Here is a 21,908-nt window from a genome sequence, read left to right as displayed (position 1 = left end):
GTAGGCAAGTTTGCAAGTTTGGCGCGCGCCAATAAGCCTGTATATGTGTGCGCACTTTTAATGAAACGCTTATGGTATTGCTGTCCGTTCGATTATTGGTAGACTGGGTGGGCTAGCGCGCGCACACACACACACACACTTACAGACGCACTAGCCGCCCAGTGGGATTGTGTGCGTGTGCTACGAGCGTAGAATAAATCTATGCTGCGCATATAAGCGATTATATTGTGCTTTAGTACACAAGTGCTATTTTAGTTTGTATTAAAGAGTGTCGTTGTTTTAAGCGCTCGCATCGACGCGTATTACGATGGCAACGCGCGCAATGAAGAGAACGGTAGCTGACGCTGCTGGCGCTAGCGTTGACTACAATGTCAACGTAGACTTGTGATGGGCAGCGCAGGCAGAACTCCATAACAAAGTGCAAAAGTTTTGCTGCCCAGGCCTGACGTAGACGCAGCTGCTATTAAAATCACGACTGGGATTCCTTTATTATTTTCTTATTTCGCACGCCGTTAATGCACTTCTAACCCCCCCTCCTTTCACACCCTTCAATATCCCTAGCGACATATACTTTTTATCGTTACATATTAGTTATGCTGCTTAACGCCTTCATTCAATTGTTTGACAAAAAACGCGCTCTGAAGTTAACACCTTTACCGTGAGCCAAGCTGAGACATGCGCAGCCACACACAATTGATAAAACAAAACGATACAAAGTTGTTAGCTTACGCGCTCACTATTGGTCAAGATCGTATTTTTAACGATTATATCAAAAACTCAATGCTGTCGTTAACTGAAGCTTTTGGCGGTGGCTGACGCGAACGCGGGCGCTCTCGCTACACTATGCGCGTCTTCTACAGTTGACGTCGCGCCACTTGCTGCAGGCGCCGCCAAGACGCTGCCTAAGCCTGCTGCCACTGCCAGTGCCACTGCTGCTGCTGTATGCATACATAGGTGTGATTCTCTCTGCGAGTATGGACACGAGTGCCTATGTGTGTGTTGCCGTACGATTATCGTTGCGTTGCGACTTTATTCATACGCCAGTCGGTCTCAAATAAAAGGCAAGTTATTTTGAGCTTGCTTACAATCAGAATTCAATAGCGAACTTGTGAAATTGAAAGGAGATCGCGCGCTATAAATCAAAAGAAATTTTGATATAATTAAGAGCTTTTGAAATAAAACCCAGTAAAAGAAGTATTAAGTAAAATATATGAAAAAAAACGCCTAACTATTTATAAGCGCGCTTGAGTTCTGTTCTCGCAACTCGGCTTACTCCGCTTAAAGCATTTTACAACAGTATTTTTTTGTGTGACTAAAAAGTTGTAGATTAGAAAATACCAGCTTTTCAAAACTTTGCAAATTTCAAAAGAGATAATAGTTTGCTTGGAAATTGTGAAAATTGTGAAAAAAAACAACGCGTGCAAGTCCACTGCAACTTAAAAAGCGCACATTTATTTTCTTGGCCAGCTCTGTGATAAACGTAAAGAAATTTTCGAAAATCGAATATCAAACAGTTTAAAACTCTTTACCAAAATGTATCGGCCACAAGTGTACAATAGCAACAACCATAACATTAATAGTTCATTGGATTGTACTGAATCGCGCACAGTACGCACAATAAATACAAAACAAGTGCAACAACAAAAACAGCATAATCACGCCAGTTTAGTGCACAGCAGCGCCAATGTGCAATCTACAGCTGATGTTACGCATTTGTGTAATGCCAATTTCACCATTGGAAATACAAACAATTGCAATGTCACCTGCCAGCGCTTGCCAGCGATGAAAGCTGCAACAGACACCCTCACCGCCAACACATTAACGGCAATGCAAAGCGCGCGGCTAAGCGGCAAAACGCGCTCATCGAAAAGGGTAGCGCTGAAGAGTAAGTCATGGAAAAATTAAAAAAATTTAAATATATGACAAAATTCGAATTATTCTAAAAAAAACAATAGTCTAATATGTAAACAAATAAAGGACCCTTATGTATAGTATGTATAAACAGATACATTCATATGTAAGTGTGCATGTGCTTTGGTTATGTTTTGCGGCGCGAATGATTTGTGTATTCACTTTTAATAATTATTTCGGGTTTTTAAAATGACTAGACTTTGGTGAGATTATTCATCTTCTTAAGCAAAAAAAAAAAAGCGCGGCGCTAAACTTGTTTATTCCGTTGCTGGCAATTGAATTACAAAATACAAAAAAAAAGTAAAAATTGGAGAAACCAATTTCGAAAAAACCACCTGCATGCTAAATTTATTTTTCATTAGAAACTTTGGAGAATAAGAAACGCAACATTAAATGCTTTTGAATTTTAATAGCTTAAAATCACGTAAAAGAAATTATGTCCTTTTAAGTACTAAATATCAAAAAAGTAAACCTAGAAATTTTTCAACATAAGTTTTAAAATATTTAAGTAAAGTTTATCAGTTTGAACAAATTTGACAAAGGTTAAAACTATAAATATTTCTTTGGGAAATCTGGGCTCAAATTGTTGAGTGGAAAATTTAAAATATAAATTTGTTTTTATGCTTTTACTATATATTTGTAAATTTACTTTAATCTCTTTATAATAAAAAACGATGAAAAAACTCAGTAGCACTAAAACTTTTTTTTCAAATGAAAAAGGAAAAGATATTTTCTTTTAGTTTTGGCGTGTAAACCAATTTATAACAGATTTAAAAAAATCTGAGTTTTTTAATTCCTGAGTTAAAAGCTCAATATTCTAACTAATTTTTGCGGTTTTGTGTTAATAAAATTTTTGAAACAAAATTTTAATTTTTTAGTGGGGAAAACTATTCTGATTTTAACAGCAATAAAAGTTTTTTTTTATATTTCCTTATTAAATAAAAGTTCAAAAGAGTAATCATATATATTTTTCGCAACAAAAGTTGAACAAATTTATAAAAAAAAACTTTTTTATAAAATTTAATTTTTGAATCCAAAAAGTAAACACACTTTATGAGCACTAAAAAGTAAAATAGAAAAAAATGTTGTTTTTGTCATAAAAAAATTCGAAAAGTAATCTTATAAGTTAATAAATATTTTCCTTTGAAACCTTTACGGAAATTTCTGAGTTAAAGCTTAATAAGATACGATTATATTATTAGGAAAATATTAATTAAGAAAATAATTTTCAAGATGAAAAAAAATATTTGGTTTAAAAAGCTAATTTAAAAAATTTCACAATATTATTGAATTTTTCGATTATAAAAGCTTTTAAATTTAATTTTCGTAAAAAAATTAATTAAATTGATAAATTTTGAGCTTCATACTTTTCTTACAAAAAAAACATTCCTTAAAAGGTTTGGACAGAAAAAAAAACAAACAAAAAAGTATAAGAGAAAGAATTATTTCTCAGAAATTTATCATTGCCTTCCTAAAGACATTTTTTAACAAGCTAATTTCTTTACCGCTGTCAGTGGACAAACAAATATCCCCGAATTCACAAAGTCACTAAATTTCCTAGAGAAAAACCACCAAAAATGCATCAACTGTTCACACATACCATTTTCCAATAAGAACCACAGTGAAATTCCGAAATTGCACAGTACTCCTGCAATTTATAATTCAAAATATATCACAAGAATTGCAAATAAAATACATACATATGTGTGACTTTTGCGGTCAATTTATGTGGGTTTATGCTGGGTCTGCGGTCTTTAGTAAGTCTGTTGGACGACCTTATAAAGCCCTTAGAGGCAGTTGGTTCAATTTGAAGCCTTTTCATTTTTCTAAAGTATTGCCCATCGAGAAGCGACCGGTTTGTCACTTACAAACCAAATTTGACAAGGGATGACAGAAAATCGTTCCATAATACTCGTTCCATAGTATTCATTCGAATTTATGCTTATTTTGGTATATACGTTAATTTACGTTTTAAGGGTTATAAAGACGATATTTTTAAATCTGAGGCAAACAAAAAAATTTGCTAAAAAAATTTAATACATAAATTTACTTTGTATGTATGCTCCTTAAAAATATTTACGCCGAAAAAGAATTTTAGATAAATTATGTATTTACATACACGCATATGTATGTATGTACATATTTATTTTTTTGCTAATATAAATTTTCTGAATGTTATTCATTATTAATTACCAAAATAATTAAAGTTAAGTAAATTTGTGAGATTTCTGCACTTAAGTGCAGAATGCAGATAATTATAAAAGCGAAATAAATTTTCTTACGTTTGTTAAATTTTTATTTGAGTCTATTTTTATAAAAAAAAATATTTAAATATTATTTCAAAATATTTGCAAAAACAAATCTGGAATAAAATAAGCAAAAAATTTTGTTTGAGCATAAAATAATTAAATTTTTGTATAGAAAAAAAATATTTTTTCATTCTATTTTAAAATTACATATATTTGTATTAAACAAATTTTTCTAAAATTTCTTGTTAAAAATAAAATTATTTTATTAAAAACTAAATTTAGAAAATTTGTGTACAAGAAATTAAAAAAGCATGTGTTATATACCAAATTTTTAAACAACCCCTAAGTAAAACTTTAAAACTAAAATGTGTTTTTTCAACTTAAAAATTATAAGAAAAAAAGTATGATGCCACTTTTAAACTAAATAAGTAACGAAACAAATTTAAAAACAATGCTATGAAACATAATATGTCTTATCCTGAGTTTCGCACCAAAAAAAAATGCACCTGAAAATTTTTCACGTAATGTGTTTTATCTTCTAACCTGACTACTCTTCCAGAGAAAGCAAACCTTAGTCCATTTCAATAAAATGCACACGATTTTTTTTTTCATAAATTTAAGGTCCCCTATCAGCCTTTCGATTAGCCTTCCTTCCTTCAGGTTTTTCTCCCTACAATATTAGCACAATTTCTTTAAATTCTGTCTTCACGCAAGGCTGGCGCATGCCAACGCCTACAATCTGTCACATTTGGGTTATATCTTAGCAAATAACACCATAACGCCTCAGATCAATCCACAAGCACACAATCACTTAGTGCTCAATATCTACTCTTCCTTTCCTCACATATAATTAATTATAAATATATTTTTATATCAGGCATCTAAAAGTGTTCATAGTCCGTATGTATGTATGTATGTATGTATGTATGTACGTACATATAATATTTATTAGCTTCATATTTTTTTGGTATCTAAGAGTAACCCGCCTTACACGCTTTTCAATTGCTGCCCTATGCAAGCCAAAGAAAAATCGAAAAGGTGGATAATAAAAGTAGATATTGTACATATATATTCTCTTAATTAATAACAAAATGACAATAGTATAATTGCAGTCAATTATATACATAATTATAAAGCAAAACAGATGTTAGACAAATGAAAAAATAGGTATGTGTTATTGAGCTTATTGGGGAGCCAGCAGGATATTCTTGAATGATTTTTACTTTACAGGTCAATGCGCAACCGCCCACTCGCATTACCGTAGCTATTGCAAATTGTTAGCGATTGATACAGCACCACAACAACAACAACAACAACAACAACAAGAACAAGTCAACGCGAGTGAGTGTTCAATGAAACTAATTAATGAATGAAAATTCATTAGAATGCTGAATGCAACTAAATGTTGATGAGCGCATGCTGTAGGTGAACGCGTTTACACACACAGATATGATTACGTTCAAATATTTATATTTACATGAGTGGCTACAGGTGCGTGCTACCATTTCGCACGACCTGTGTATCGAACACCTAGTCCAAGCAACATCTAAATAAGAGCAGAATTTTGTCTAATAGCGCTCGCTCCTCGCAACGGCAAAGCTCCGGCTGTAATTCTTGTATGAAAAAGCTTCGTATGAAATCCATTTGCCGTTCGGAGGCGGCGTAATACTGTTGGTTAGATACTCCATGTCTGTAACAACATCAAGACGCACGGAGGAGAAGCTCGGCCAAACACTTAGCAAAATATTATAATATTTGATTCAAACATATGTAACAAAACATAGCAAGAAGTCTTAAAGCAGTGTCACACGATAGACCTCCACATTAATGTTTAGAATGAGGGGCTTTTAAAATGAGAGTTGCTAGGCCTTATCTCTTTTGACTGTTAAGGATTCGCAAAGGAGTAAAATAGGAATGAGTAATAAGGAAGATAGGTCGAACTTCAAAACAGTGTGCCTCAAGGTATTTAAACTTTGATTTGCCCGTGAAGAGAAATTGTCGGCCCCTTTAAATTCCAAGGTTTTGGGCGCCCACCTTTTTACATAGCAACAGAGCAAATGTGGCCCAGAAGCAATATCTCTATGGCCTGGGAGCCAAATGAGCTTATTAGCAAAGCAGTTTGATGCCGCCGAGAGGAATGTCTGAATACTTCCAGACAATTTTCGAGCGTAACATCAAAGTGTCAAATGTATGTGGGAAAACACTGCAGCGATTTGGTAGCCTTATACCAAGTCCCCACCAAAAAGTTAACCATCTCAAATCGAACTTAACCACATCACTAACTATTGCTGTCCACACTGCGGTTTGAGGTTTATAAAACAGTACAAATGCAGAGAACAGTGTTCGGAGCTCAAAAACTCGATTCAGGACTAAATCGCTGCAAAAATCGGGGCAAAAGCAAATTTTCCGTATTAGATTGAATATTTTATTTTCGTTTCCTACATTAATTGTTTGACTTAAATGTTTTCTATTCATGCAAAATAAGAACGCGAGGCAATGCAAGGATTGCATATTTAGGTAATTTTTTTTCTATAAAGTAGAACATTTCTAACACTTAATTTTTTAAAGAGCAACAGGATCTAAACCTTTTCTACTTTATATAAATTTCATTCTACATATAGTCGATGTTTTTGCAAAACCGCCCATCGCCCAGTTGCAAAACCGCCTATCTTACGGCACTAAAATTTTACAGGAGAGCTAATAAACCATTTATTGTTTGAAGGCATTGCAATGATAGGCGGTATTTTCTCTAGCTATTATTTTACAAATCTGTTGTTTTAATAACGATTTACCGATTTTTATTCATTTTGCCACAACGGCGATTTAGGCGGTTTTGCAACCGGTCGATGGGCGGTTTTGCAAAAACATCGACGATATATTTCTTAACAATTTAAGTAACGTTCTGCATCCGCCAAATTCTACAACCATACATCAAACGGGGTTACTTTATTGACGCATTGGTATGAAAGAATTACTTATTAACAGTGAGATTTGGCTAACTTTCATTTTTTTTACTGAAACCGGTGGTGAACACTTAAAAAACGGCCTTAAGAGGGGTATAACATGAATGAAAAAAAAAGATGGAATAGATTTGAAGTCAAGCGGAGTAGAGGAGTAGATTTCAATTTTTTCAAAAATCGGAGTAAATCTGATCTGATTTAGTGAAGTCCAAACACTAGTAGGGAACAAATTTTTTACATTTTAACGCTAATGACCAACAGATGGCGGCAAAACACAGGGTTGTATCAGACTTTCGACGTGGTTTCGAGTTGGTTAGCTTTTAACCATCTCAGTGAAATGGTTAAATGCTGTCATTTTTATATGGCGAAACTACGCTAAATGAAGTGGGTTATCGTGATAACCAACTCACGTGATTAGCTCCGGTGTGGACATGGTATTAGAGGTTGATGAAGTTTTCTTGATTTTATTTGTTTACTTTCATAAATGTTGTGCTTAAAGATTCTTGTAAACAATGGGAATACTTCTCATGAGAATAGGAATTAATTCTCACCGTCTAATGAGTAATGAAATTTCGTATTTTACCAGTATAAGAATGTATTCTTACTTATTTTTATGAGAATTACTCTTCTCGTTTACGCGAACCTTAAGTAATCGATGTATGGATAAAGTAATTTTTTGTAAAAAAATTATTAAAATTTTGTTTTTGTACTTAAAATTACTTAAAAATTATTTTTGGCCAAAATTGAATTTTTCGTACCTTGAAAATGTTATAAAAACATTCAGATCCAGAAATTTGAAAGAAACTAAAGGTTAAGGAAATATTAAAAAAATAATAAAAAAAAATAAAAATTTCGTGGAAATTAAAAAAATTTTAAGATCTTTTAGTTTAGTTACTTTGGATAGTTTTATTGAAAAAAAAATGTTTAAATCAATTTTATTCATTCAAGCTTTTACACACACACACACTACTATTCAACTAATAAAAAAAGTCCGCTTGTAAAGCGCATTCCGTAGTCGCGATCACTACATACTTGCTCGCTCATGCTCATATTATCGATTAATTGGCCCGTCGCAGTTGCGGCCGCTTTGTTTAGAAAGTGCTGCTTAGACCTCACACGATGATCATACATACACCACACATTGCAAGCGTGCAACCCACAAACAAAACGAGCAAACATATGTTTGTATGTATGTAACTAACTACTATCTCTCACCAAGATCACTCTACTTTGATATCGAACTGTTTAATAATTAAGGATAATTAGCAAATTTCTAATGCTCAGCTATGGCTGGCCAACACACACAAGCGGGCGGACAAATGAAAATTGCAGTCGACGCATGCGTGGTATGCATTTTACACGACAATTCCTGCAGCAGTGCTGGCATTGCCATTTTGTTACCACCAACCAGCAACAAATGTCTATTGGTGGCGGTATTTGCCTTGATCTTGAATTGCCCGCCTAAAGAGATTAAGTCTAAGTTTGTACATATGTATGTATGTCTAGATTCGATCATCTATTAAGTGCGGGGCATGCGTACAGAAATATACCGTACATCTACACATGCATAGATATGTACATATCCAAAGCGATGGCATTCGATCGATCGATCAATCGATCATGCCGCATGCCACCGTGCTAGCCTAACTACTTTGTGACAACTTGAGATCTTTAAAACATTCTACAAATTATTATGTGCGCGCATGCGCCGCACTAATTGCGCACAAGTACGCAAAGTACAACAAAAAAACATGCGCACGAAAAAGTGTGCATTTGCTGCACTGCGTCTATGAGTAGCTAGCGAAGATCAGCTAATGTTTATTTTTATTTTTATTTTTTATTTATCCATTAACTGTCACAGCTAACATTACTACATACACGTGTACATACATACATACATATGTATGTGTCTATTGCATTAGCTTTTAAGCTGTTACAGTGTGCGATAATTACGCAGCTCTCATTGGCGCTTAGTGCAGTTGGCCAAAGAGGTCCCCCAACTATAAGTGTGTGTATGTATGTGTACACGGCTTTTACCTTTCGTGAGCATGTGTATGCATCATTTTGCTTTTGTATTTGTGTAACTACTTATGTGAATGTATAGGTGCGTTGTGTGCTTGGCTAATAGTGCAGGTGGGTCGTGAAGTTGAAAAGGCAAAGTGCTGAGCAGCTTGGATTATTTAAATGCACTTAAAAATGTATAGATGTGTACTTACATTAAGGCGTATCACGAAAAAAAGTTTGGCTCGTCAGTTTTATATAAATATTTACATATGTACGTCGAGAAAAAAATTTTTTGTGTATTTTTTTTTATGCATCCCCTATAACTTTCTAATTTGTTAACCGGACTATAATCGAATAAAGCCTAACGCTTTTTAGCAAGGTCATCATCGTTTTTTAGCAGCTTTAAATGACAAAACCTACCTTTCTACCTTTGCTTGATGAAGTTAAACGAATAACCGACGCGTTCAGATACAAGTAGCCGGTCACTTAAGCACAAAAATGTGAAGTGACTTATGCCACTTAAAAAAAACGGCTCACATATCAAATTTAAATAGATATTAAATTAAATTTTAAAATTCTTTTTTTACTAAATTTTAAATTCGTCTTCTCTTTACAGCATCCGTTGCATTCCTGCCCATCATTTGCTTTGCCATACTCGCGCTTGTCTCCGGTGCTTCAGGTCGGTCTATACGCGGCCGAAAGCTTCTTCATACGCTCGAAAATCGTATGCTTCATCATAAGAATCTGTTGCGCTACGAGAGCGAAATTGCGCCTGTACAAACTGCACCAGTACATCATCGCCATCATTTAAATACTCGTTCTCTGGATATGAACTGCGCGAAGGTGGTGGAACATATCTCCATGTTGAGAAAACAAGCGCGCACATCTTTTAATGCACTTAATAATTTTGTGTATAAGAAATTCGTAAGTAAATTTGTATAAACTGATTGATATGAGAAATTAGAACTACATACATACATACGTTTTGGCAAAATTCAAAACCCCAATAAATAAACTCTAACATTTCGCCTTAGCTTTCTAAACATTTTATATACGTGTAGAGCGATTCAAAGAAACCCTTGAAAAGCTTTGTATGCGAAAAATTCTGTGCTCGTCAGTGTTCTATGGTCATCTATTAATGATGATTAGAGAGTTTTTTCTCGGCACGCGCCCATTTTGGACGCGACTGTAGACCAGCAGAAGAAGCTTTCTCACATTGTAAAAGCTCTCTCTGGTCATCGTACTCTCTCTGGTACTGGCCGTCACAGATATAAACAGGTGCAGTGACTGCCAGAGAAGCCTTTTTATAGAACGCGGCTATTTATAACAGTCTTGACAGCTTTGTAAAGTAAACGTTTTTTTTAATATTTATGATCTATAAAGAGCCGATCTGCTAAATTTTAGTTGTGACTATCTTCAATTAAACGTTATATGCATTTCATTGCAATCAAAATTTTCTTAAGTTTTAAAGCATTTTTGGTTTTAAAGTTTTTCAAGGTTCAAGCTTTTGAATTATTATGTAAGGTTTTTCTTTTTGGAGCGCTGGAAAAGCACATATGATAAGCCCTTTTAGATCACCATTGGTTTAATATACCATGCATTTTACTTCTGTTTACAACTGTTTTAAATTAAATGCTATGTGGATTTCAATACAACAAAAAAAAAGAAAAACTGCAGGCTTTTAAGCTTTTTGGTTTAAAAGTTTTCAAAATATTGAGCTTTTTCTAATGCTCTGCTCACGGTCCTCATTTAAGTTGCGACTGCTTGCAATAAAGCGGTATATGAGTTTGATTCAAGGCAAAATTTGTTAAGCTTTTAAGCTTCAAAGCTTTTTTGATTTTTAGCTTTCCAAGATATCCAACTATTTTTAATGTTTTAGTTCCTACTTCAAATAAAATTTTTTTGCATAACAATCAAACTTTTTGCAAAAGCTTTAAAGGTTTTTTATTTCCAGAGTTTTTAAAGACATCAAAACACTTTTTGGCATTCTAATTTTACAATAAAATCGTGCTTCCTTTTTGAATATTTCAAATGCCCTCCTATATACACATTTCCAACGGCCTTCGGTTTCTTAAAAGCCTTTTGCAAACCTTTCAAGCGGAATTTAGCCTATTCCTAATATGGAGTTTAAGAATTTTAATTAATAAATAGTTGCTTACGTTCTGCAATCATTTAAATAATCAATTTCTCATCTCTTTTCAGACCGAACCACGCTTCAATCTCACACCAGAAATAGCATTAGAAGAATGGAGTAAATACAAATTGAATTTATCACATCCCTATACAAAGTTAATGGATCGTGAATTCACCAAAGAAAAGGTCCATCATGACATAAGTCATTTGGAAAATGGAATCACAACTTTGAATGAAAAACTGGTTAGCATCGCAAATACATATTTAATTGGACGTCTCCAATACGTTCCTTAAATCTGAAGCCTAAATAAATGCACTTACAAATAAATCATAAACTAATTATTCCATATTTTCCCTCTCTTTATCTGCTTCTTATTATTATTATTTTAGATTCAAACTGAACTGAATAAAATTTATAAAACTATCCGAATGTTGCAAGTTATTCATAACCGCACCTATAATGCGCTCGATAAGAAATGGCAAGACGACGCTTACAAAAATGTAACACAATACCTCAATCACACGGGTAGTCACCTCAGTGCTAATATAAAGGCTACAAATTCTGTGATTGCAACGCTCAATGTTGCATTGGAAGACTTTGATGAAAATAGCATCTCTTACAATGAAACGGTGCAAGTGTTAGATTGGTTGGTAGTTGCCGAAAGTATCAGCTTCTTTCAATATCTCGATAAACTCTATGAGAAATTGATGGAAATGTGCAGTGCGCCAAGATATTTACACGAAGGAAATATGTAAATAAGGATACTATGGTATAAATACATACCTACATACATAAGCCTAAGAGGCCGTCGTCACACCGTTTCAGCGCAAACCGGGCCAATGTGGATGCCATGCAAGGAGCAAGAGATGCGGATGGCGTTGCTTAATAACGGGTTGTGAGTGAATTTGGATGTGCTATTTTTTATTTTATTTTTTATTTTTTCAGCTAGAGACTATATATGTACACGCATACTTTATTTTTATTCTGAGTTTGCCAAGCTTTTGCTTTTTAATCATGACAATACTTTACTACTTACTTACTATGTATTACCTTTATTAATAATTTTATTTGAAAAATGTGTTTTAAGCGCAGCTGGTGACAGACTTGATGGTGTTGTTTCGCTAAAAAATATGTTTCGACTTAATTGCATTGAAAATTTTAAAGAAAAAATAAAATAAAATATAAAATGAAAATTAAATAGAGAACAAACAAAAAAAAAGAATACATATGTTGTGTCTTAGTAAACAATCATATTATTAAATACATACACTGCCGTAACAAAGTATTGGCACAGCAAATTTTTCACAACATATGCAACAATTTTTATTCTAATATTTTTCCGCCAATTTTGTATAAAAATATGTTTCATTCTACAAAAAAAAAACAAACATAAAAATATAATTCCTAAACTTTGTGCAAAACTTGCGAAAATTCAGCAAATTTTCCGCTTTTTAATCAGATTTTTTAGAATTTTTTTTGGGTATGCAGATTTCTAGTCCAATCAATTTTATTATAATAAAGTACAAGTTTTTTTCACACAGTCTCTTCCATACATTAAAATTTTTTCGAAAATACTTTATATGGAAAAAATGCAAAACAGCTTCAACAAAAAAAAAATTGTCAAAAATCAATGCAATTTTTGACTAACTCCGAACTTGCATTTTTTTACTACATAGAGTTTAATTGGTTGTAAAACTGAGTACTCAAAAAAATCTAGAAAATCTGATTAAAAGGTTGAAAATTTGCAAGAACATTTGCTGAATTTTCGCGAGTTTTGCACAAAGTTTAGGAATTATATTTTTATGTTTTTTGTTGTAGAATGAACAAATTTTTTTTACAAAATTGGCGAAATAAAAATTGTTCCCTACATTGTGAAAAATTTGCTGTGTCAATACTTTGTTCCGACAGTATACATATATGTATATGTAAATAAAATCTCAATAGAAGCGAACGTGTTAAGTGGTTGGCAGCCCTAGGCATGAGAAGGCGCAGACAAAATTATATAAACAATGCGTAGACTGCATAAATAAAAGCGGAATTTAAGAGTAGTATTTTTTGCTTTCTTTTATGATTTCCGTTTTTGTGTATTCGAATAAATAAAAAAATGTATCTATGTATATCGAGCGCTTATATTCAATATGACCTACATACCTGCTCTTTATATACAAAAATTCCTTTTTGATGTTAGAACTCTTTTGAGGCTTAACTTTCATCAGTGGTCGCAATTTTAATTCTGTAAATACAGTAGTTAATTCTTCTGAGAGGCGATGACAGTTAAGTCTAAATTATTTTTGTGAAAAACCGCAGTTAGATCATATCGAATATAAGCGCTCGATATGTATTCATATCTTTAAAGTCTGCTCATCTCAAATTTCACACAATCTCTATAAATGCAAATTTGTTTACAAGTACTCCAAAACGATTATTGCAAAAAAAAAACACAAAAATCTGAACAATGTAACGCAAGCGAATAGCATTCACATGTACATATGCATTATGTTACTTAAGATTACCAATGATAATTACAGCCAACTTCACGAAAGCAATTTCAGTGAAAAATTATTTTTTCTCTTCTGCCATTTCTCATATTCAATTCGAAAATAATACTTAATTTTTCATTTAATTGGCTTTCGTGAAACTGGCTATTCGAATTTTATTTATATATAACATTTTATTTATCTATTTATTTATTTATTTATTAATTTTATATTACATATATATATATATATACATACATTTATTATAAACATAAAATAAACTGCGTAGTTATTTATAACAAAAAAATGATATTTGCTGTAAAAAGTAAAAAATAAAATATATTGCCATCAAATCATTACAACTAACGATATCAATAACACACATTATATACAGAAATGACTGACTACTCAAAACAAAGTGGAACTTCAAATAGCATGACATAAAATCACATTTCAATACGACACTATAGTATACATACATACGTACATACATATGTATGCTTGAACCAATGTAACATCACATGTTTCGTGCTATTGGCATATTATGATTATGTTATAAAATTATAGCATTTGTAACTTGCTAAAACAGAAACTACATTATATCAGAAATCAGACATCACTTGATGAACTTCAACAGTAAAAACGTAATAGTATGCACAACGTTTTATGCTAGCAATGTATGTGTGATGTCATGATCATATCATGTGATGACAGGAGGTTGAAGTTAAATCGCATTCTATGTATCGCTCTTCATATGATTTGACACTATAGCGTATGACGTCTCATGATGAAATAGAATTGGTGTCTCATCACAAGTTGGCCCTCAACATCATACGATGATTATCAAGCGATAATATCATATGATGCTTCATCGCATACTGGAATTGATGTGCCGAAAAATTTTACCACCTCGTGTTGGCATTCTAACGAATGATGTCTCATCGTGTATTGGCATTGATGTGCCATCACTTCTTACCACACATTGCCCTTTAGATATCATGTGATGTAACACAATGCGTGAACTTACATACATATGTATGCATATATAAAGAAGTCATAATAAAATATTATTTTCATATTATAAAATTAAATCACATCACATCACAAGATATGATGGCATAACACACAGTATTACCATGATGTTTTATCACATGCGCCATTATGACGTATGAATAATACACGCTGCATAAGACTATAATTTTAAAAACAAAGGCCAGACATAATATCTTTCGACATGACATCAAATTAGTTGCTATAATTGGAAACATCACAACATGGCTTGACGTGACATTGCATCAAACGATTATAAATGTACTTACAAATGACGGCGTAGCATCGACCGTTGACACCGAACTGACACCTGCAGGCGTATTTATATGTACTTACAACTGCATTTATCTGGATATGTATATTTTTAGGAATCATAGAATCTGGACTACATACATACATACATGTGTATGTAAAAGATATTTAAATTTTATTTTTCCCAAAAGTTTAATTTTAATATTACATAATGTTATCGGATAATACGCGCATGCCAGCAAATAAAAAAAAATATTTATTAAATAAAACCTTATTATTTATTAATTCGATTTGTACAAAATATTTTTATGTACAACCATATATAGCGATTTGTATGTATGCTGTTTAAATGGCAACAACAAATACTTGCAAATACTAAATTTGGATGCAACTAAATATAAAAAAAAAATATTAAAAAATTTTCAAACTGTATAAATTTATGTATTAGGACAAAATAGTAATAAAAAAATATATGGCTATGTGTACTTAAGACAAAATAGAACGGAAAAAAATAAATCCTTAAATGTAAAAAAATTTATAAAAAGACTCACTTAAAAAACCCGTAAGCCCGGGGATATTCTGAAAAAAGCCAAAAACCTTTACTCATCATCATGATAATTTAAAAAGATATTTATTTGAAACATATGCATTTAAAATAAGTAAATACAAGATCATAACGGTAATAATTTTTGTAACATTTTTTTTTGTATATTCTTAGTATGTGACAATACTTTATTTATTGCAAATATATCTAATAGCAAATTAAAATCAAATTATTCATTGTGTTTTCTTGTTAAAAACAAAAGAAATTCAGTAAAACTGAAAGAAAATGTTAAAAAAAATATAAAAGAACTTCTGCCAACTTAATTTAATTTAAAAAAGAATTAAAATGTATATTTAAAATTTTAAAAACAAATATTATACCTAATAAATAATTATGATAAATTAGAAGAAGCACACTTATGTACATATCTATGTATGTCCAAGAATTTGAAAACACTAAAATATGATAACCCTAAATGCCAAAAGTAATTGTAAAAATTGTAGATACATTTAAACTTAAAATTCAATAAATCGAATTAAAAAGTAAAATATATTTAATTGCTGGCTTTTATTCAGAAACATTGTTGTCGTTTTGGTAATTTTGTTTACCAAAATTGATTATTTTCTTCTTTCTTTATCAAATTTGGTAATTTATTTTTCAGTTTGTTAGTTTTTTCATTACTTATGTGATACATGATTGTTCAGTAGATTAGATACTCCCCTCATATATGTAGGTCAATGCAGGCCCATTCTGTTTATGCATTAGCAAGTTGCCCGTAAGAGTCTTCATTGGGAAATATATTTATTTTTTCTTTAAACTTAAGAGCAACGCGCATCGCGCTTTCTGTTGTAGAAAGACCAGGTATTCTGACATGATTCACAGGGCGAAAAGTTGATCCAGCATTTATTGGCTACTAGAATGGTTTGATCTCTAACAAAATTTTTAAAAGTGGCTATTGCTATACCTGCCATGTACTTTTGCGAAAGGTTGTGTGAGGTCATCTAATTGACAAGAAAAGGTTAATTCGTCAGCTTTGAAATTGAAGATCGAGTAGCCTCATAAAAATATCGAACTATACCAAGCCGTTGGATCTCGGCGGCCAACTAAAATTGCACCTTAAGAAATTATGCGTTGGCCAGCTCTCTAAATAGTTCCATAAAATAACGAGCTGTTCTCACACTGGGTACCAGGTCACTCGTGAGTACCTGGTAATGAGATACCTGATTATATGGCAAGAGAGGGCTCGGTCCAGTTATTCCACGGTCCGCAAGTAGTTATAGCCTACCCACCTTCGGTCATCGAAGCCACAGTTGGTAACTGGGTGAATTCTTTGATAGGCTACGAAGCACTACAGGTGGGCTAAACTCATGTTGCCCGCAATCTTAGAGGGTCTTGCTAGGTATTTGCTTTCATTAGCAGACAACTTGTGGAACTTTAATAGGTACACATGACAACTCCATTTTCCTTTCCTGTCTTGATGAGGATGAGATGGCGGAAGAGTCTTTGTGCTTCCGCCCCAGCTTTGCAAGAATTAGGTATGAGACGTTTGGCAGCGAGGTGTTGATAAATAGACGAACACCAGAACTCTTTAACACCCAACAATCTGCTCGAATTTATTTACGAAAATACTACAATAGACGGCTGGTAATCTGAGTGCTGTTTCCTGCACGCTAGTTCCGACAAAAACAAAAACAACGGCTAGTTTGAAAGCTTAGCTGACTATTATTACTTAGTTATGAGTAGTTAATGAATTGGATGCAACAGAACAAGGGACGCTGAGAACTAGAAGATATTTTGTATCCCTAGAATAAGTTTCTAACTCTGCAACCCAAGACCATATAAGCTTCTCTAATAAGCGCTCACTGCACCTTGGTACAAAAGTTCCTAAAAATAACGGGTTCTGGCTGTGTCGCCACTTCATTCCCTCGGCTGTCTACCCTTATGAGGTTACCCTTTTGAGGTTGAACCCTTTTTGAGGTTACATCGGAGTTGCCAGTACCTCGGCGTTAAGACTACGGGACATCTGCCCAGTTTAATAGAGTGCCAGGCAGCCAGTCGCCTCGCGAGGCAATGAGCGCTTTATTTTCCATGAGCTAGATGCTCTAGAAAAACTTATGCATCCAAAAGAAAATTAAAAAAAAAAAGTTAATTAAGTAGAATGGAAATTTATTTAACACGGTTGATTTCAGTGGCAAAAAATTATAATTTAAATACATTTTTTAACTGATTTTTTTTTAATTTTCATTGAGCTTGAGAACGTTATTATTGGAAAACTTTTGTGGAAAAACAACAATAAAAATATTTCAAAATAAATCGTTACTAGGCCAGAAAATAACAAAAAAGAAAATATTTAATATTTTTCTTTAAGGAGCTAAGGAGTAAATGATTATTTTTAGCCCTTTGCTCCTGCTAAAATCCTTTGCTCCTTAGCTCCTTGCTCCTTTGCTCCGCTACGCTCCGAAGCCTTGGTCGAGACACTAGACTTTAAGGAAAATTTGAAGTTAACTTGATTTTGGGTCGTAGATTACGGCCCTGTATACCGTTTTTCTAGATCTGATCGTAGATCGTAAGATATTTTCATTTTAAGTTTGCATTGTGAATGAAAAAAACTTTAGCAGGGAAAAAATTAAAAAACAAAAGATTTTTTTTCTAAATCTTTTGATTTGTGTTGAAGCCTGGTTCTTTTTGAAAACAACATGCTATCAACGAAGAAAATTTATAGAGAAATAAAGTTGTAAATGGTCTAATGAAATTGTGTAATAATTTCTTTTTTATGAAATATGTCTAGGAAAGAATGTTACTCATACGCCATGTATGTACAGTGGCGGTCAAAAGTGGATGAATGGTGTTTCGTTTTTCATATTTACAATGTTTTCCGAGCTATAACTTTTTTATATTTAACCAATTTAATTTTTTTTTAATTTTTTGGGTATGCAGTTAAGAGGACTATAAAATTCTAGTAAAATTAGTGCAAGTTTTGAGTGGCTAAAAAATCGCATTGATTTTTAATAATTTTGTTTTGTTGAGGGCGTTTCGTCCTTTTTTCCATATAAATATGACTTTTTTGTGGAAGAATATACGCAAGATAAAAAAGCAAATCAAAAAGTTCTCCTAAATTTCGCTGTTTATATGAAAAAAACCGCAAAAGCCGCCAGCAAAAAAAATATTAAAAATCAATGCGATTTTTTAGCTACTCAAACTTGCACTAATTTTACTAAAATTTCATAATCGTATTATGTAAATGCATACTCAAAAGAAAAAAAAAAATCACTTTAAAAATTTACATAAGATTTTGTGGAATTTTTCTAAACTCACTATAAAGTTTGAAAGTGTGATTTAAATGGTTTTTGTTAAAACATAAACCACATTTTTATAAAAAATATCAAAAAACAATTATAACTAGAAACAATTCGTAAATATTAAAAACGAAACGCCATTCATCCACTTTTGACCGCCACTGTATGTACTAGATATTAATGAAATAAAAAAATTCAGAAATTATTACGCATTTTGACTTGACCAATTACAACTTTATTTATGAATCAATGTTCTTCTTTGATATCTTGATGCTTTTGTAAAGTAACAGGCTAACATAAATCAAAAAAAAAAAATTTATAAAAAATCTTTTATGTATAAATTTTTTCCCTGTTAAATTTTGCATTTTTTATTCACAATGCAAACTTAAAATGAAAATAACTTGCGAAAATTACCTGATCAACGAAACCAGGGCCGTAATTTACGACCTAAAATAAAGTTTATGAGTTTCGGCGTTTTTTTGTGCCATTTTAGCGTCCCTACAGTGTAATTAGACATAATAATTTAATACTTCAAGTACACTTTTCATGAAAAACAATTCATACAGCTTCTTATGCTGACAACAGACATTCCATAGGAAATTTTCAATATAAAAATACCAATTGCGTATATCCATAAAAATATAAGGAGAACTGGTTGAGGTGCTAAGCAAGTGTCACTGCGGGTTAAAAGCATGTTCAATCTTACTAAGTATATACATACATACATATGTATGCATGTAAGTATATGTAACTTAAAACCACTTTTCAAATGCTGTGATTTTTGGAAGATTTTTTTGCAAGCATCTAATAATTACTCTTAGGATTTTGTTGTTGGGGATATACCCAACTACGATTTCATTGAAAAACGGCAAAACGTTTTTCAATATAAAGACGCCGGCAACTACTTACTAGTTAAGTAACAAGTTTTTAACATCACCACCCCATTACTGACCCGCGCCCATTCAGCTGCTTACGTATGTACATACATATGTATGTATGAATCTATCTATGCACTTGGTATGCATGCATAGTTTGTGCGATATAAATTTATTGCGGGTTTTAGGCGCTACGGTACTTTTTTTCGTAGCTAATCCCATACTGGAATTAAATGATGAAATTATGTGAGATTTTATTTTGCATTGCGAAACTACACAGGTGAGGAGTTTGATTCAGGTTTTCATGCGAAAGCTTATGAAATAGGTATAATTTAAAAACCAAACGTTTAGCGATAATTTCAAAAAATGCTAAGAATTATTTTTTATAATTGTAGAAATAGTAAAGGGCAATACTCGAGTAAAGAATTTTTTTTACATATATATAACTGCCAAATTCTTTTCATTACTGAGATTAGTTTTCAACCTCTTAAAAAGAAGATACATACATATCAAATTCAATTCAATTTTGCACACACACAATAACTTTCTGATCGCAGGTAGGTAAATTTTCAATTTATTGTGATATAAACATTTCCTCTTAAAGAAGGATCAACATACATATCATAAAAAAAGTGTTCACGTTTGGAATATCAGAAGTTTTTGATTCGCCTCCAATCAGCCATCACAACGCCCTAGGAGTGACATTGATTACACGCCGACATATTTTATTCCTTTTTCTCTTATTTCGGGGCAAAAAAATTCAATTTACCTAAATAAGGCAAAATGAATTAACACCATTTTGCTTAGCTAAATAAAAAAAATGTATAAGTTTTTTGCCTTGCAGGATCAGCTTAGTGGTTTTCACTACAAGTGGTGAAACCGATATGGCGCCATAAGTATGTGCGTATGTATGTATGTATGTATGTGCATCAAGTTTATATCATAAGTAGGTATATTTTTATAAGTACATACAGTTAATAACTGATCTTTTTGAATTTTTGTTTTTGTTGATTCCAACCGCCAAAAACAGTTAGACGTCTGCCATAGCGGTAAAAAGCCATAGCCGCAAGATTAAATTTTAAGCGTATATGAATTGCAAATATACATACATACTCTTCAAAGAAAGGACTATGAAACCACAGCCTCAGCTCTAACGAATAGCAGGAATCACAAGCACTTAGCAGGCTTTGGGCACAAGTTCGGTGTTTAATTACAAAATGGTAACTAAGGCATTCATATAGCACATAAATATATACACAGGTATTACCTCTTAAAAAAAAGCATGTTTTTAATAAAATTTCAGTGTTTTTTGCAAGTCCGATTTGAAGTCTGTACATTACGGTGCATCGCGATCCATGAAAAAAATCGGTCCTTTTTTCCAGCGGAATTATAGAACTTATTAATACATATATAGCTACAAAAATCGAGATTTTTTTATTATTTTTATTTTTTATTATTATTAGTTTTTAATTGTTCAAAAAATGTGCACTATTTTTTTGTGCACTGGTTCTTGAGTTGGGTGGGCTTCTCTTGGCCGCAAATTCAAGTTATTGTTTTGAAACCCATTCTAGGGATGCTCTAGCACACTAACATGATGCGATACCTTGATAAAAAACAAGTAATTTTTAGCAAAAAAAAAACCGACTTCAACTCCCATATAAAAAATATATATATATATATCTCATGATCCGCTGATCGGATCTTAACCAGATTAGTATGGGACCATCTCTGAGACACTACCTTTCCGATGCAAAAAAGAATTATCGAAATCGGTTGACGTGGTCCAAAGTTATGCGGTAACATACCTAAAACAAAAAAAAAAAAAGATTCCGACGAACTGATAACCTCCTCCTTTTTTGGAAGTCGGTTAAAAATGGTATACTTCATTTAAGCGTAGGAATGGAAATAATCTCTCCTGGAAGTATTGCATCACATAGATATAAATCACTAAAGATTATTCGTGATGTTAACAGTTTAACAGAAACGTGCTGATAAGCCATTTAATAAGATGTAGACAAAGTTATTATTACTTATTTAAGAGCAAAGGTGAAAAGGAATATATAGATGTAAAAAATAGTAAGCATAAAGGTAAAAATAAAGTTAAATATGGAGAAAAAGATGAGGATGAGAATACCAATAAATGTAAAGATAAAGAA

The 21,908-nt window shown here is 32.4% G+C and overlaps 1 protein-coding gene across 1 annotated transcript; it reads left to right on the top strand.

Annotated features, from left to right (window-relative positions):
* Nucleotides 1–1,533: 1,533 nt before the first annotated feature.
* LOC108367074 (uncharacterized) lies at nt 1,534–12,013 on the top strand. The gene is made up of 4 exons (XM_017621608.1): nt 1,534–1,885; nt 9,741–10,048; nt 11,327–11,500; nt 11,648–12,013. The coding sequence occupies exons 1-4, from the start codon at nt 1,534–1,536 to the stop codon at nt 12,011–12,013; spliced, it is 1,200 nt and encodes a 399-aa protein (XP_017477097.1).
* Nucleotides 12,014–21,908: the final 9,895 nt, after the last annotated feature.

Source organism: Rhagoletis zephyria, unplaced genomic scaffold (assembly GCF_001687245.7).
Source record: "Rhagoletis zephyria isolate East Lansing unplaced genomic scaffold, Rhagoletis_zephyria_1.1 Rzeph_scaffold_02526, whole genome shotgun sequence".
Taxonomy (NCBI): Eukaryota; Metazoa; Arthropoda; class Insecta; order Diptera; family Tephritidae; genus Rhagoletis; species Rhagoletis zephyria.
This window is presented reverse-complemented; position numbering and strand designations above follow the sequence as displayed.